This window comes from Lissotriton helveticus, chromosome 12 (genome assembly GCF_964261635.1).
Source record: "Lissotriton helveticus chromosome 12, aLisHel1.1, whole genome shotgun sequence".
NCBI lineage: Eukaryota > Metazoa > Chordata > Amphibia > Caudata > Salamandridae > Lissotriton > Lissotriton helveticus.
In genome coordinates this window covers 88,590,937-88,609,773 of record NC_136073.1, presented here as the reverse complement: position 1 = coordinate 88,609,773, position 18,837 = coordinate 88,590,937, and the positions used below count along the sequence as shown (strand labels likewise).

At 45.3% G+C, this 18,837-nt stretch overlaps 1 protein-coding gene across 1 annotated transcript in view; it reads left to right on the top strand.

Moving 5' to 3' along the window:
- Positions 1-3,754: 3,754 nt before the first annotated feature.
- Positions 3,755-18,837, top strand: part of LOC144797901 (extracellular calcium-sensing receptor-like) — a 49,918-nt gene continuing 34,835 nt past the window's right edge. Inside the window, exon 1 of the mRNA XM_078668703.1 lies at positions 3,755-4,008. Within this exon, the coding sequence (XP_078524829.1) occupies positions 3,755-4,008 (254 nt within the window). The remainder of the gene's footprint in view (positions 4,009-18,837) is intronic.

Genomic DNA, 18,837 nt, shown 5'->3' with positions numbered 1-18,837 from the left:
TTCAATCTGTGGGCAGGCAGTTCGCTGGACAATGCATTTTTCTCTCTTAGCCAAGCCTGTACAGATATCAACTTAGTACAGCTGGTGAACGCTTCCACGCATCGGAAAGGCCACACTTTGGACCTGGTGTTTGCGGATCCTCAATGGGCATCATTCGTGGACATCAAGTGCCAATATTGGACGGACCACTTTCTGATCAGGTTTTCCCTTTGGTCGGAGGACCCTTCTTCGCGTAAGGCTGGACTTCCTCTAGCTAAGCTAGAGAGACCTTGGTCCCGCATCCTAAACACTGTCCCATTGCCGAACATCTTAGATGAGGACTTCAAACTTGGCAATACAGTCGAAGATAGTTATACCCTTTTTTGTCAGTCCATAGCTAGCTCGCTGGATAAGTTAGCGCCCCTTCGGAAGTCGCGAGGGAGAGTGAACCGAGCTAGTCCTTGGTACACGAGCGAACTTCGCCAGCTCAAACTCGACTGTAAACGCGCGGAAAGGGTCTGGAGGAAGCAGTACCTAGACTCCGAGAAAATTGCATTTAGGTCTGCTATGCATAAATATAAGGCTCAAATTAAGATAGCGAAAGCGACCTTTCTTGAACTCACTCTGAGTCAGGCTCCAAACAAGGCTCAGGCCCTTTTTAAAATCGTTAAGGACCTGGCTCATCCTACGTGTGTGGCTAGTGCCGTTCCCTCGTCGCAAGCTCTCTGTGACTCTCTTGCGGATGCCTTTGAGGAAAAAATCCGTAAAATCCTAGCAGGTTTGCAGGACCCACGGAACTCCACCACTGAGGAGGGAGCTCCGGAGGAAATGGCCAGTCGACCCCTGCAGAGGGCCACTAATCTCTGTCAGGAAGCTCCGGTCACGCCCTCCAGTCGACCCCGACTAGATGAGCAGCCCCCCAGCTCGGGAGCTCCGGCGGCGGAAGCCAGTCGACCCCAGCTGAGTAGCCCTCCTTTCTTTTCTTTGGATCAGGCCCTCAGCTTGGGAGCTCCGGCGACTGCGGCCAGTCGACCCCAGCTGAACTGCTCTTCCCTCGCAGCCCCTGATTCGGCCCCCTGCTTGGGAGCTCCGGCGATTGTAGCCAGTCGACCTCAGCAGGGCAGCCTTCCCCTTCTTCCTGTGGAGCCAGCTCTCAGTCTGGGAGCTCCGGCGAGCGAGGCCAGTCGACCCCAGCTGAGTGGCCCCTCTGTCCCCACTTTGGATCAGGCTCTCTGCTTGGGAGTTCCGGCGACCGTAGCCAGTCGACCCCAGCAGAGAAGTCACTTCTCTCCTTTTTTGGAGTCGGCCCTCAGTTTGGGAGTTCCGGCGAGTGAGGCCAGTCGACCCCAGCTGAGTGGCCCCTCTGTTCCCACTTTGGATCAGGCTCTCTGCTTGGGAGCTCCGGAGACCGTAGCCAGTCGACCCCAGCAGAGAAGTCACTTTTCTCCTTCCTTGGAGTCGGCCCTCAGTTTGGGAGCTCCGGCGAGCGAGGCCAGTCGACCCCAGCTGAGTAGTTTTCCCCTTCCATCCTTGAAGGAGTTCGGCGACTTAGCCCTGACGATTTCTTCTGGCTCGCCTTTGGATCCTCTCCCTCCAAGACTATGGAGGGTGTTTCAAGAGGACCTCTTCCAGCCCCTGCATGCCATCTGCTGTCAGTCATTTGAGACAGCTACTGTTCCTAGCTGCTGGAAGAAGGCAGTGGTATCCCCGCTTTTAAAAAAACCTACGCTCGACCCTGCCTGCCTTTCTAACTATCGGCCAATTTCCCTGCTCCCTTTTCCGGTTAAAATTATGGAAAAGCTGGTCACCCGTGCTCTGTCCAGTTTCCTAGAAGGGAACAGCTGGTTGGATGAGACGCAATTCGGCTTCCGCCCAGCGCATGGGACGGAATCCGCGTTGGTGACCGTGCTAGACAATCTGCGGGCGCGAGTCGACAGTGGTCGGGCGGCATTTTTGGTGCTGCTCGACATGTCGGCCGCGTTCGACACGGTCAGCCATCCAACCCTGATTTCTAGACTGGAGGAATGCGGGGTCAGGGACAAGGCCAGGGATTGGTTAATCTCCTACTTGGACTGCCGTCAGCAACGGGTTTCGCTCCCCCCCTTCAGCTCAGAGGAGCGGAGAGTGGGACAAGGAGTACCTCAGGGCTCGGCCATCAGCCCCATACTCTTTAATGTCTACCTCCGCCCCCTAGTCCAGCTCATTAAAACCTTCGGTATCTCTGCATTTAATTATGCAGATGATACCCAGCTGGTCTTCTCTCTGGAGGGACAGGATGCAGTCACACTGGAGACCTTTCATCGGTGCATGCAGGCGACAGCGGAATGGCTCCGGTTGAACTCGTTACAGTTCAACGGAACAAAGACGGAGGTTTTACACTGTTCCACCGATCGAGTTCCTCGCGACCTCCCAGTAGACTTCTGGCCTCCGTCCTTTTCAGAGACGGTGTCTGCGGCACAATCAGCGCGCAATTTAGGCGTCACTTTTGGGCCTAACCTGCAGTTGGATCTACATGTGAATAAGATCTCTTCAACATGTATGATGCTGATTCGTATGCTGCGCAAGGTCCTTCCTCTCCTCCCTGTGCAAGCCAGACCAGAAGTAGTGCGGTGTACCATCCTAAGTCGACTTGACTATTGTAACGCACTACTTCTGGAGGCCCCGGTAACACTCTTGGGCAAGTTGCAAAGGGTGCAAAATATCGCTGCTAAACTCGCCCTCTCTCGCCCCTATCACAGTTCTTCTACGGCAGCACTGCAAGAACTTCATTGGCTGCCAGTTCATCTACGGGTGCGCTACAAAGCAGCGTGTATTGTGTTTAGGGCTATTCATGACCTGGGCCCCATTCCTTTGCGACGAATGTTTGCCTGGTATTGTCCATCTAGAGCTTTACGCTCCTCGTCTTCCAGGCTACTGGTAGTTCCACGATTCCAGAGAGTGAGGATGGGGGGCCGCTCTTTCAGAGTAGCGGCAGCCAAACTCTGGAACTCTCTGCCTCTATCCTTGAGAAGCCTTGGAGATCTTTTATCTTTTAGAAAGGCTCTAAAAACTGAGCTACTGTTTTCATTGAGTACGGGTCAAAGCGCCAGGATGCCCTTGGTGGTGATAGGTTGCGCTATATAAGTATGCCACAATACAATACAATACAATACAAGTAACATTAGCTCCCACAGACCATGCGGTGAGGGTGGGGGGCCCTGAGCTCCAGATGGTCCCCTCCAACACTTTGCACAGGGGGCAGACCTCTGACCTGAGAGTTCCTTACTGGATTCACAGGGATGGGCTCCATGTACTTTGCAGGGGGGGGGGGCGTCACGTTTCATTATGCCACCGAGAGAGGCACATAGATCTGCAGAATATATCCATGGGGAGTTAAACTATGGCCCTCTCTGGGCTCCTAGCTGGGAGAAAGAGTCACAATAATCATAATGGAACCTCCTTGCACAACTCTTTCCATGCTGGGAGTCAAAATTATATAATCATGTTCATTTAAGTTCCCTTGTGGGCCTGGGTAATAAGATAAAAGGGTTACAACCGCTCTCCTGCTCATCAGAGCTCTTTTATAAGCAAGACTGCATCAGAGTGACTGCAGCTGGCTGGAAGATGAGAAAGACACAAAGTAGTGCATCTACAGACGCGGAGGTGTACCAGTACCTGATGCAAGGACACACGGAGGCTCCTTCAGTTCAGCTCGGCGCCGGCCAATCCTAACCCAAAGCTACAAACTATGATGAGGTTCTGCCTAGTGATTGGAAGGGTCTTTCTCCATGCGGTCATGGCCATCTGGTTAAGAAACCACGTCAAACCTCCTCTGCGGGGTCACGTGGTTTGGTTCCTGCTGCTGCCCTGTTTGATGCCCGAGTGTGTTGGACTGTGGTCCACATCTCAGTGCAGTCTTCAGAGCCCAGAGGTGACCGGGCTGGTTATGGCTGGAGATGTTCTAATTGGAGGGCTCTTCCCACTCCACGTCGACCGAGCTACGTCACAAACTTCTTTCGAGGCAAAGCCCCCACCAATATCCTGTCGAACGTAAGACATGCCTTTTGGTTGATGTTTCTATTTTTTGTCCTTTGATTAATATTTGACGATATATTTTGCTGTGACATAGTATGATGTATAAACTAATAACGTTTGCACAGGAACAAAGTGAGCAACATTTTCAATCGCAGTTGAACTGCATACAAATTGTGCATAATTGTGCAGTAACGTTTGACCTGGAAGGAAAAAGAGCAGACAATCTAGGGCAAACTATCTGGGTTTGAAAAGCATATTTCAGTACAAATCAAAAGAGTCAATAGATTATTTTAATAATGTATTCACTGCAAACTACGATGCTCGTGATCAAAATATGCATTGAGTTCTAAGATACTTGGACTATTGTATTTAATTTTATGTATGTATATTGGGTATAGCCCATAGTCCTATTCATCTCTGTGATCTTTGAGGTCCACAGAAAGCCAAAGGACATCCACAGCCAATCAAAATTGACCTGAAGTAGTGGCAGGGTCACATTTAGGTGTCTAGACAAAGTAAACAAACACAATCATTTATCGGTCTTCTTTCAACTTTGGGTGCACAATAAATCTGCTACAATTTTAACTCGAGCAAGATTTTATTGCTTGTTCCACTGACATTTGGATTTGAATGGTATTTAGAATGTAGAAACCAAGACATCACATCTATTAAGTCTCTTTGAAAATATAACTTGGAAGGATTCTGTTCTCAAATGATCGCTGTAGTAAAATCGGTTTTAAATGGTAGATTTGTATGCATGGTGTGGGCGAAGGGCAGGGAGTTTTTTAAAAATTTCTTTTTGTTATACAGTCCTACAGAGAGACAGCCTTCTCAAATGGATGAAAATTCACATCATCATGTGTGATTTATGTTACATTAAAGGCAAGCAATAGAGCCTAGGGCCCCGATCTACTCAAAAGTAATGCAGTGTAGCAGAAGAAGTTACAGAACTACGCTGCGTTAGAGGGAGAGAGCAGAGCAGCCTGATCTATGCTATGATATGGCGCTGTTTTCCTTTCTCCCTGCACCGGTTCACTTTTGGCTGCCAACTCGCACACTCTTGCGCAAGGGCGAGTGCATTCTGGAAGGAATAGTTTCTGTACTGAGGTGACCCTTGCTGTGTAAAAACTATCCCTTAACACTTGTCCTGCTTTGTATGTGGGCTGTACAATGAAGCACCTATGCAAAGGAGGAAAAACCTGGAGAAATGAAAACATTTCTCTTCGTTGCGCATACCTCAGGGAGCGGTAGTATTCTCATGCAAATCCCGGTTTACGATTGATTGTAGAATGGAATTTGCTTCAAAATTCATGGGAAGTTGCATGGGAACGCCCATTAAACCACCCGTGGAACACCTGCTTGGCACAGTGTGAGGCAAAGGACAGCATAACACAACTTTGCATAACTTTTGGAATTTATCCAATGCAAATCCTGATTAGCATTGATTATTAAATTCCAAAATAACACTTCGCAATGGTGCAAAGTGTTAGTAAATCTGGGACTATGTTTATTAAGTGTTGCACAGGAGCTCACAGTGTACTGCACACATTTGCACTACTCCTGTGGGCTTTTATACAGAGAAGTAAACCCTTGGCAATTCGTTTTACAATGCGAACACAATGCATACCATTACTATATAAACCTCAAGTTCTGGCCTCATTGTGCAGAGAGTTCACCTCTACTGAATGCTCCTTCTCGAAAACAAAAATTAGACTACTAGCAAAGGAGTCAAGTTCATAAGGTTACATATAATTGTACAAATGAATTGTGACTATTTTTTGTTGCTTGTATAAAAGGGAATGGATCAAACAGAAGTTTTCCCAGTTGATATTTTGTAATCAGTTTTGCATCTGGGTGAAAAAATAGGGAAATGATTTTACATGATTTGGGTGCATTTATGTATTGAGACTTGAGCAGTAATTTTTTTCCACTTTTGAAAATAATTAAAATGAAACTAAGCTCAATACATAATAGGTTTAATTATTTACGCAGCAAAAACAATGCAAAATCAGTTTACTTAATTTTGTATATTAATCATGGACTACATTTTATTTTTAAAACCCTTGTTATGTATGGCTCTCATAGAGAGTCTCAATCATTTATTTCAATTTCTAAATTTCATAACACACTGCTATGACGTAGCAACATCATTTCCCACTGTTGATATGTCATAAATGTGTTTCAGGCCAGGCTGAAAAGACTCTTTGAGAGTCAGCACAGCTCTGATTGTCTGCTCTGACTGAAAGCAAAGAGAACAGCTGGAGGAGTGGGATGGTAAGCAGGGAAGGTGGCGGGGCTGGTTTAGGATGGCAGGTAAAGTATTTAATTTTCACAATAGGTTTAGGGAGGAGAGACCATCTTATGTATGACTCCTTTTTTTAATCTCTTGCCTCGGCACAGGAGTTGAAAGCAGTGGCAGATGATTTTGGAGGCCATGCATAATATACAAAAAGCATATGTCTGAACAGTATCATATGCATTATAATGTCAACTCTGACAAGTCCAAATGAAGATTCATGGTGGAGGTATCTAAAATAGATCAAAACAAAGTGATTTGCTATGAAACCATACATATGGCACAATTCACATAGACAACTTCTCGAGAACACGTTCCAAGACAAAATTCAAATCTAAAGAAAGCTACACTAACAAAACAAACACCTTTCATCTGATTTTGCCAGAGCTTCATATTCTTTGTATATTTCATGGACATCCTCCTCACATCATCACAACACGAGTTGCTATGATATTCCAAGTAATGACACCTCACACCATACTTACACTCATGAGAAGACGTCTTCAACAAGATCTTGATGCAAGTCAGCTCCTTCCTCTTTACCACTATCATCAGCATTTGAAATGTCAGGTTAATCACCCAGTGGCTCTTCATGGGCTTCATCATCTGTGATATAAGGGATGATCTACAACAGGGCAATGTTATGGAGCATGCATCAGGCCACGGTGATTTGACAAACCTTCCCAGGTGATAGAGGAGGGCTCCCCCAGTCTTGTCCAGACATCTGAATCAGGGCTTTAAGAGTCAAAAAGCCAGCACCACTGTCTGCCATGTTCTTCCATGGGCTTCATTGAAGCAGGCTTCCCCTGGCACTGTTGGATTTCTCAGTGGTGCCAACAACCATGACCAGTTGGGATACACTGAGTCTCCGAGATGGAAGACAGACTGAAGTGCAACAATGAGTTACACACTTTCATATAATACTGCCTGACATTACCCATCCAAAGTTAGAACAGATTAAACTTATCAACGGGCCAGGCCCTCTCCGGAAGTAGTTGTGGTATCAGCTGGGGTATGGTGATTTTCCGCAGCATAAAGGAACCATGTGCAGATCCAGGGTACAGGGCACAGATGTTTGAGAGGACGTCTTGTAGTGCACAACTGAATATTGGTTGTGACATACCACCAGAAATAGCCACATTGAATTGAAAGAAATTTGTGGCCAGAAAATGCAATACTGACATACATTTCACATTTGGTGTGAAAGATGTAGGATAAGTGATTCGAGGAAGGAAGTCAGGCCCCAGCTGATGACATAAATCTTGTATTGTTTGCCTATTCAAACAAAATTTCTTCATCACATTTTGTTCTTCCATGGTCTAAAGGTCTGGAAATGGACAGTATACTGGAGGCCGTCATCTCTCTCCCAGGGTGCCTATGTGAGGAGTGAACATCAATTTGAACATTGGTCACAGTGTCCAGAGTATCGTCACATAGGGCATAAGATTAATGTCAGGGGTGAGATGGCATGTTGTTTGCTACTAAATATGACATATTTCAGCAGTACCATAACTGAGCTGCCAACCTCGAGCATTCCCGGGTAGCAGCCTATGTTATCCTGTAGACCTCTAACATTTATAGTAGTTTTCAATGGGGAATGGCATTATATGGACATATAGGCTTGCACATATATGTCCCCACCTTTAAAATGCTGTACCCTGCCTCCTGGGCTCAAGATGCCTTGCTTCGAGGTGTATGACAAATATAAAAAATAGTTTATTAACAGTACCATACATGTCAAGGGCAAAGTCGAGCTCGAGCAGTCAGCACTACTCCTCCAGTCTGCACTGGCAGGCCTGTAGTCAGTAGTTTACTTTGGTCACTCAGGGGGGGTTACAACCCTGCTGCAGCCCTGTATAACCCTTTACCTCCTATGCCCTGGGTACCTCTGGTCCCATATACTAGGGACTGCTAAGGGGGTAAAGTCTTTGCCAATTTAGGATTGCCACGTCAAACTTATCAGTTTTGGGAGACAGCACAGGCACTGGGGTCTGGGCAGCAGACTCCAGTGCACTATCAGAGTCATAATCATCAGCATTTGGAACAAAAAGTGAGGGGGGGTGACCGTACAAAAAGGGTACTTTCCTACATGACCCCCAACAGACAAAAGGGGATGTGCAACTAACCTGTCATCTGGTAGTTCTCATCATCTTAATGAAAAAACCTGGAAAGGCCATCAGAATTGGCATGGTCAGGAATATATACCATTACATCGCATGCGTTTATAACGCATGCAATAACAACACAGTTGTTACAACGACTGCGTTGTTACATCACAGTACATTACAATGCAAGTCATTACAACGGCTTGCTCTAGATTGCACGCTGGACTTAAGATAGTATCATTTACTGTTCCAACTCCAGTGTGTGCAACCGTAGGGAAGGTGTTGGATTACTAAATTATACTATTCCTTAGTTTAGAGCTCCATCTAGAGCAAGTCGTTGTAACAACTTGCGTTGTAATTTACTGCGATGTAACAACGCGGTCATTGTAATGACCGCGTTGTAAAGGTAACACGATGGAATGACTGCGTTGTTAAGTTTGTTTCCCCATAGTCAGTCCCTGGTCTCTGTTCCAATGTAAAATCCATACCCTGGAGGGATACGGTCTATCTTAACAGTTTGGGGTTCTCCCTTCTCATCTGTATCATCTATCTGAGAGACCTGGTTGGTTTGAACCTTGCAACGAGTCCCAAACAAGTAGGGTCTCAGCTTCTTCAGTGTCCAAACCACAGCAAAGGAGTCCCTCTCAAGGCACTCCAGCACTGCTCTCTAGTGAGGAGTTGCCTGCTAATATAGGCCACTTTTTGTTCCTGGCCCTCATCATTTGTTTGTGACAACACTGCCCCAATCCCATGTTCAGAAGCATCTGCTTGGACAATGAACTCCTTTCTGTAGGCAGGTGCTTTCAGTACAGGTACTGACCACATAGTCTCCTTCAGGATTTCAAAAGCCTTTTGGCATCCTTTTGTCCGCATGACCTTCTTAGGCTATTTATTGGTGTATTGGAGGTCATTTCAGTGAGGGGGTCCATAACAGTCCCAAAATCCTTCGCAAACCTCCTGTAGTACCCAGTCAAGCCAAGGAAGGCCCAGACGAGTTTAACTTTTAGGATCCTGCCAGTCCAGAATAGTCTAGATCTTGTGTTGAAGAGGTTGGAATTGGCCTCTACCTACAAAGTGGCCCAAGTACAAAACAGAGCACTGCCCTATCTGGAATTTACTGGTCTTGATATGTCTGACTGATGCGGGGCCTGTAACACCTCCTTGAGTTGGAACAGGTGATCCTCTCAAGTGGTGCTAAAGACAGCTATATCATCTAGATATGCTGCACTAAAGTCATTCAGGCCTAAAATTACTCAATTCACCAATCTCTAGAAGGTGGCAAGTGCATTTTTGTATCCAGAACGCATAATTTTGAATTGGTAGGTGCCTTCTCAGGCCAAAAAACTGACCTCTTTTTTTCTCCCTGGGTGAGTCCAATCTGCCAGTACCCTGGTGTTAAGTCAAAGTTCCTAAAAAATTTGACTGCACTCAGTTTGTCAATTAGTTCATCTGCTCTCAGGATGGGGTGAGCATTAGTTTAGGTAACTGCATGTAAACCCTTGTAATCCACACAAAACCAAATATCATGTTTCCCACCTCTGGAATAAGGTTTGGGCACCAGTACCACTGGTCTGGCCCAGGGACTATCAGAGGGTTCAGTAACCTCAACCTCTAACATGTTGCTGACCTCAGTCTTAATGCAAGCCATAACCTGGTCTGGCAACCTATAAACCTTATTTTTGACAGGGAGGCTGTCACCAGTGTCCACATCATGGGTACACCATGTTGTCTGACCACGGGTCAAAGAAAAGAGCTCAGCAACTTGACCTAGGACTTGCCTGCAGTCAAATTGCTGTTTTGCAGTGAGGATGTCACACAAAACAACCTCAACTGACTCATCCTTTGGGTTGTTTGACAGTAGGTCTGGAAGGAGTTTACTTTCAACCTCCTGGCCTCAATTAGTGACCATGAGCATGGTCATGTCAGTTCTGTCCTGTTTGGGTTTTAGGTGATTTACATTGAGAACTCTGTGTGCCTGAGTCACCCGACCAGATGACATCCCCTTCTTCTCTTAGATTTGATAGGGCCAGTCCACTTGTCCTAGAGAGCCCTGTTAGCCACAAGCTCCCACACCAGCTAACCTTGATAAACTCCTGGCTGGCCTCTAGGTTCCTGTTTCTCATTTCATGTACTCTGACATATGTGAAGGTAGGCCAAGTACAGATTCAACTGTGTTCTGCTTGGGCGCTTTGAGAAGTCTCTCCCATCATTCCCTTATAAGACTATGTGGACCCCTCACAGGATGGACAAACAAAAGTTCAAAAGGATTGAATCCAAACTACTTTTGTGGCACCTCTCTGTAGGCAAACAGTCAGCAAGGTAACAGGACATCCCACCTCTTTCTGAGTTTTTCATGGAGGCCCATTTTCAAGAATCTCATGATTTTGTCAAACGTTACAACTAATCCATTTGTCTGAGGGTGATAGAGGGTAGTGAATTTGTAGCTCACACCACATTCATCCCATATAGTTTTTAGTAATGCAGAACACCTCTTTATAAAACCCATCTTTGGTGAAAGTGCCAAGGAGGACCTTTCCTCCTGCAGGAGCAGTTGTAGTCCTGGGGAGAATCTCCTCTGGGTATCTAGTGGCATGGTTCACTACCACTAGGATAAATATATTCCCAGATGTAGTTTGAGGGTCAAGGGGCTGACAATGTCAATACCCACCCACTCAAGGGGTGTCCAACCATTGGTAGTAGAAATAAGGGGGCATTTGGTTGTGTGCCCGAATTGTCACTGGCTTGACAATTAACACAGGAGCAGCAAAACTCATTCACTTTTTCTGACATTTGTCTGAAATTTGTCAACCTGTCCTCAAATTTGTTTTTTCCCTGAGGTCGAACTAGGGGAACGTCATGGACTATAGTAAGGAAAAACTCTCAGACCATGTGGGAGACCATCATCCTCCTAGCTCCCCCTGGTTTGGGGTCCCTGGCCTCAGTGTACAGAAGCCTTTCCTCCCAGTAAACCCCGTAGGTACCACTGACATAACCCTCTTCTTGCAATTCAGCTTGCTGCCTAAGTCCTTTAAGAGTAGGAGACTGATTCTGCCCTTGGCATAGGTCCTCATTGGAGGGTCGCCCTGCACTTACAAGTTCTGCCAGGTCAGGCCAGACTCCATAAGCTGCAATTCCCTCCGTAGGTACCAGGGCATCTGATTCATTCATTCATTCCCTTGGTGCTATGACCTCTTAGAAGCTGCCTTTACATTCTTCTGTCTAGGAGTCACTAGTTCCACTGTTTCAGGATCAAAGTTCCCATGAATTACCGGACATGCTGGTAGTAATATACGGCCACTCAGTGAGACCCGTCATTTCTGCATGAGCCTTCCTCTCCACCTCTGCCCATGCAGAAGTGTCAAGATCAATTCCCAATAGACACTCCACTGGGATGGAAGGGGACACAACCACCTTCTTTGGACCAGTAACTCCTCTCCATTCTAGGCGTACCAAGGCCATTGAATGAAGCTTAGTCTCATTGTCAGCATTGGTGACCTAGTGACTAACACCAGGCAAAATTTAGTGTGGGGAAACCAGTCTAGCTGCCACCATAGTGACACTGGCACCTGTATTCCCCAGAGCCTCTACCTCAGTCCCATTAATCTTAGGCCTTTGTCTATGCTTTTTCAAGCTTGGGAGTTAGGTAAGCCAGGGCTTCAATATCCACACCACCCAGGGAAACTAAAGTAGTCTTCTGCCCTCACTCCTTACCTACAATTAATCATGATCAGGTCGAGACACGTTGTACCCTTACATGGTAAAGGTGATGTGGGTCCCACAATCAAGCCTATAGTCATATCACTTTGACCTGGCCTGTGGAATCCGGGTGCAGAGTTGTCCTGGCTATCCTTGGTGCTGAACGGGAGCCGCTGGAGAGCTGCTTTTACCTCTGAGACGGTCCTGTGGTGGAAAAAGATGCAGAAAGACAACAACAATGAGGTTGCTGCTGTCGGTTGAATGTCTTTTGGAATTCCTCTTAATGCAGCGTTGTGTAAAGGAGCTGGTTGCCGGAATGGTGACCAACAAGCCTTGGCAGCTCTAAGCAGTGAAGAAAGTAACTGACATACAGTGTCCCAGGGGAATGTGGTAGCTGCCTCTAACTTTGTGTAAGACAGGACTACAGTTTCAACAATGTGCTAGACCATCTGGATTTGGGCAATCCTGTGGATGGCCAAATGGCCAGTGATTCTTCAAGTCCAAAGTGTTGCTTTACCTGCTGTTTGCAGGGGACGAATACCACTAGTCCAATGGAGTCTGAGGGTCCTTCAGACTTCTGCAAGGGTCCCTGTGTCTGGGGGAACCAAGAGATAGCCTAGGATGAGTTTTATTCAGGCACTTCCAAAAGAGTTGCAGCAGGTGCAGGGTATTCCACTTTTGCTTTGGGCAAGTCTTCTTGTTGCTGCTGTGGGGTTCTTTTTCTATCCTTTAAGATGCAGGTTGTTCAGAACTGAGTTTTTGATGTCAGGGGCCACCCTTAAATCCTAGATTTAGGGTTGTTAAGAGTGTGGGAGCTAGTCTCTACAGCTAGTACGCCCCTGAGGTAACTACATTTGGGAGTGTGAATTACTATTTCTACCCAGAACCCACTATTCTGCCAACTCTAAAGATGTCAGAAATTAACGTTTAATGTACAGACCCGGTTGCTCACCCTGGAGCTGTGGCTAAGCTTCTGGGGTTGTACACCTCAATGCATAACTAATTTCCTGCCTGCTCTCTTGCACATTTGGGCAGGGCTGTTTCCACCAATGAGAGTCAGCCCTGATGCACATTAGAGCTGGTGCAGTCTTTGAAGCTCACCACCCTGATGTGCCACTTTTCTAGCCTGCTTGGGAGGAGGGAGGTGTGACCTGCTTCCTGGCCAAATCTTTGTTCCTGCCCCCTGGGAGTGATCACACTGCCTAGCAGGATGTCAGAATCCTGTCTTGGTGGCAGTAAATGCGGGAAGCCAGAGCACAGAGAAGGTGGGGAAACCAGTTGGGAAACCTCTAAGGTAGCCACCTGGGTGCATGCCACTTCACCCAGGGCATGCGTATCATATCAGGGGTGAGAGGGCACATTGTTTCATACCAAACCTGAAATATTTTAGTTATGCCATGATGGAGCTGCCAACATCAAGAATGCCAGGGTGGCAGTCTATGTTATCCTATGGTCTGCTAACTCTTATAGTAGTTTCCAATGAAGAACACCACTATAGGGACATGTAGGCTTGCACTTCTATGTCCTCACCTTCAATGTACCTTTAATGTACTACACCCTGCCTCCTGGGTTCAGGAGGCCTTCATTAGTGGTGTATGACATATATTAAAAATTGTGTATTGACTATGCCACACATGATGAGAGGACAATCATATTTGTGCAGTTTGCATTGCTCCTATAGTCTTCAATGGCAAGTCTGTTGTCAGTAGTGTACTTGGATCACTGAAGATGGCATACAACCGTGCTGCAGGCCTGCGGACCCCTTTAGCACGCTGGGTACCCCTGGTACCTTATGCTAGGTACTTATAAGGGGGTAAAATATTTGCCAATTTGGGATTCACAAGTCAAACATAACAGTTTGGAGAGAGATCACAGGAACTGGGGTGTTGGCAGAAGAGTCCTAACCATTGGCATTTGGAACAAAAAAGTGTGTGTGTGTGGGTGACCATGCAAAAAGGGATGTTTCTACTTTCAGGGTAAGACAAACATCACCTTGTTCTTACAGTGAAAGATATCCCTCTCTAGTCCTCATTCCAAGATAACATTGCACTGTGTAGGCAATGGCAGGCGTAAGACTGACGCAGGCCCTTTCATATGGGTCTTGCCCCATGGGAAAGGACACATTGCTGGAGCTGCATCAGGTTTCCAACACAACTCCAGCAATGTGTCTGTTTTGCGCCGACAGATACATCACTAATACTGACGTATCTGTCATTCCTTGTGCCATGATGCTTCGTACAGTAAATATGACGCATCAATGGTGTCGAAAGGAGGGCGCACTGAGAAGTGCTGCATCACTGCTTGTTCACAGCGATGCAAAACTTCTCAGAAATTATGCCCTAAATTTGGACGTTGGGAGCTGGGTGGTGTGTAAGGGGAGTACTATGGACAGTACAAGTGTTCTCTCACCTCAGACTCTAAAATCTAGTAAGAAGCAGGCTGTTGACACACAATAAAAAATGAGACAGACGTCTAGTGAGACAAAGCAGGATCCTGCAGTAACCAGACAGGGGATACACAATAAATGTGATTTGGGTCTGTTTGATTGCTTTCAAAAGTGCAAAAGGTTTACATTTGCCTCAGATAGACCTGTCAAGAAGGATAGGACACTGCTGTGCCAATAGGAGCAGCACCCACCTTGAATATTCTGCCAAGCGCAGATGAAGGATTGCGGCCTATTCAGGTTGATCTGTAAACCAAAGTGGTCCATTGTGTGGCTACTGGAAGGGAGTTCACACCTCATTGCAGGCCTGGCAGTTGGTTCAGAATAAGGGGATGTATGATGTTACAGCGCATACTTTTACAACGCATACCTTTACAACGCATTTCTTACAACGCAACATCCATTACAACGCATTCCATTACAACGCATGCCATTACAACGAATTTGAAAAAACTACCTTTACAACGCATTCCATTACAACGCATGCTACCTTACCAACGCATACCATTACAACTCATACCATTACATTGCATGTATGGTAAGTATTTGATAGTTCAGGGGTAAAAATTACTATTCTTACTCCAGGGTGGTGCAACAGTAGGGTAAGTGTTGGATAGTGTAGAGGGAAAAATTACTATTCTAACTCCAGGGGGTGCAACAGTAGTGTAAGTGTTGGATAGTGTAGGGGTAAAAATTACTATTCTAACTCCAGGGGGTGCAACAGTAGGGGAAGTAGTGGATAGTGGAAGGGTACTATGCGTTGTGATGGTATGCGTTGTAATGGTATTCGTTTTAATGACTGTGTTGTAATGACATGCGTTGTAGTGGTATGCGTTGTAGTGTCATGCGTTGTAATGGTTGCGTTGTAATGGCATGCGTTGTAATGGATGTTGCGTTGTAAAAGTTTTGTTGTAACGGTAGTGCGTTGTGAAAGTTGCGTTGTAAAGGTTGTTTCCCGAATAGGGCTACATAACTCATAGCTGGAGTGGCTTAGGCAAGTAAATATAACTTTTCTGAAAGTTATATTTTCTAACTTGTTAGAAAACATTCCTACTTTACTAAAAAACTGCCATTTTAAAACAGTAAGGACACAGTCTTGACGTTTTTCTGGAGTTGTTTCTTACTGGATATTGCAGAAATATTGATGCAACTAGTATTTGTTACAGAAATAGCTAAACCTGATATAGTGAAAATAGCTTTTTGTGGTTTTCACTCTAGGTTAATGCAAATGTTGATTTAGGCATGTACTATTTCTAGGCACAATGTGCCCTATCTTATGGGCAATGAAGTAATTTTAGGGGTGGTTTGTTTAGCACTTAGAAGCATATTCTTAGGTTAGTCAAAATGTTTATTTCTACAGGTCTTTCTGCAAACATGAAAGTTTGCAGGGTGAGGGGAGTTCTGTCTCAGGTTTTCACAGTCACAATCAGATGGCACAATATAGTTGCGAGAAACTGGGTTGTTGGTTGACTTGGGAGTAAGCCCTGGTCTAGCAAAAGCCACAATCCCTTGCCGGGTGAGCAACACATAGTCACTAAATTAACCTGTGCTTAACCCTGGGTAGCTTGGCACAAAAAAGCAGCCAGCTTAACCCCTTCACTGCTAGGCCTTTTCTCCCCTGTGCTAATCCTTTTTTTGGCTATTTGGGGTAGTTTGCGCTTAAGTCTCATATTGTTTTGTCCACATAATATATCCATGCCAGATTTGTGCCCTTTCCTTCCAACATCCTGAGAATTCTAAAGGTACCCTCGGTTGTGGATTCCCCTGGAGGGGATTGAGCAATTAGCCAAAATACAGCTACATTTTGGTTTATGAGGAAAAAAGTGCTGCAAATAAGAGCATCTGTTTTTTCCCTACAAATGGTATCAATGAAGGATTTACAGTACTACAATGACTATCTTCCCAGCTTTCAGGAACAGACAGTCTTTTTTCAGTAACCTAAAACTTTCAAAACAGTTTTGGCATTTTAACCTCCTTCCAGTTAGTGGTTGAAATGGGTATGGAACCTATAATGGATCCCAAAAAGCTATTCATTTCGAAAAGTAGATACAATTCTGAATTCTGCAAGAGGTCGTTTGTGTTGATCTTCCAAGGTTTTCCTATAGAAAGTAACAGTTGAAATAAACAAATATTGAAATTGAGTTGAAACAAACTGCCATTTGTGCGTACATTTTCATCTTTAACTTCTTCTAATTTTGGCATATTTTTAAAGAAATATAACATTATGTCTGCTGCACCCTTCTGGTTGAGGGGATATATAGGATTTCAAGGTTCACTAAGAACCAGAAGTACCCAGAGCCAATAACTGAGCGGCAACTTCCAATGTTTTTTCATTGTGTTCCCGGTACACCGCAATTCATTTGGGAAAATATAAAGAGTAAAAAATAGGTATCAAGACAGCCTATCTATTTCTGAAATTATAACAACATATGGAGTGTAGAAGCAATGGTTATTTCCACATCTCCGAAATTGTGAGTACCCATATTAGAAAATACATTAGAGGGCATTTTTCAAAAATGACTTCTTTTTCGCAAACTGTCTTACATTTGGAAGGCGGAATTGCATGGAAAGTCAATTGGTAAAAACAATTTTTCTGCAATTCTGTCCTTTCCTAAGTGTCCCAATCAAAATGGTACCTCACTTGTGTTGGTAGGTCTGGTGCCCGCAACAGGAAATGGCACAAAACACAACATGGACACATCACATTTTTCCAGTGAAATCTGACCCGTTTTACGCAATGTGCCTAGCTGTGAATTTTGGACCTTATCTCAGCTAGCAAATAGGGAAACCTAGCAAACCTGTACATTTTTGAAAACTAAACACCAAGGGAAATCCAGGATGGGGTGACTTGTGTGGCCCAGAATCTCTTGCAAATCTCAAACTTTGTTCCTTACATTTCTGTGATGGAAAGTTCTGGAATCTGAGTGGAGCCACAAAATTCAACCCAAGCAGTGATTCCCCAAGTATCTTATTAAAAATGGTACCTCACTTGTGTAAGTTGACTTAGTGCCCATAACAAGAAAGGGTCTAAAACGCAACATGGACACATCCCATTTTACTACTGAAATCTGACCTTTTTTGCAATGTGCCTAGCTGTGGATTTAGGAACCTACCTCAACCGACACCTAGGGAAACCTAGCAAACCTGTACAATTTTAAAAACTAGACACACATGGGAATCCAGGATGGGGTGACTTGTGTGGCTCTCTCCAGGTGCTGCTACCCAGAATCCTCTGCAAACCTCAATCTTTGTCAAGAAAAGCAAATGTTCCTCACATTTCTGTGATGGAAAGTTCTGGAATCTTCGGGGAGCTACAAACTTCCACACACCCAGCATTCCCCCAAGTTTTCTGATGCAAATAGTACCTCACTGTGTGGGTTCGCATGGTGCCCATGACAGGAAATGCCCCAAAACACAACATGGACACATTACATTTTTTTCGGTGACATCCGGCCCTATTTTTGCAATGTGCCTAACTGTGGATTTTGAACCCTAGCTCAGCTGGCACCTAGAGAAACATAGCAAACCTGTACATTTTTTTAAAACTAGACACCCAGGGTAATCTAGGATGCAGTGACTTGTGTGGATCTCACCAGATTCTGCTACCCAGAATCCCTTGCAAACCTCAAACCTTTTTAAAAAAACACATTTTACTCACATTTCTTACACCAACCTAGCATTTCCCCAAGTCTCCTGATAAAAATGGTATCTCACATTTGTGGGTAGGCCTAATGCCTGTGACAGGAAGTGCCCAAAAACACAACATGGACACATAAAATATTTAGTGAAATCAGACCTTTCTTAGTATTGTGCCTAGCTGTGTATGTTGGACTCTAGCTCAGCTGGCATCTAGGGAAACCTAGCAAACCTGTACATTTTTTCAAACTAGACATCCTGAGTAATCCAGAAAGGGGTGACTTGTGTGGCCATTTTAGGAGGCCTCCACTCCTACATATTCAAACAAAATAATATGTGGTGCCTGGTTGGCTTTCTGCCCCACCGGGGAGGCATATCGGAGGCCCAACGGGCAGAAGGACTGTTTGGAATTTAATTTAGGTAGGAGGATGGTCTTGCCCATTCTGGACAGCCCCTAACCCCTACATTTGCATTTAAAAAATACTCCTGGTGTTTAATGTGCTTTCTGTCATCAACTGTTTGCAATTTCATTTGGGTGGGGGCATGGTCTTGCCCATTGTGGGCACCCCCACCTCTCTTTAATAATAATTAAAAAAATCCCTAGGTCTATTGGGCTTTCTGCCACCCCTGGGGGGCAGATCAGGGGTAATATCCCCTATCTGTCCCCC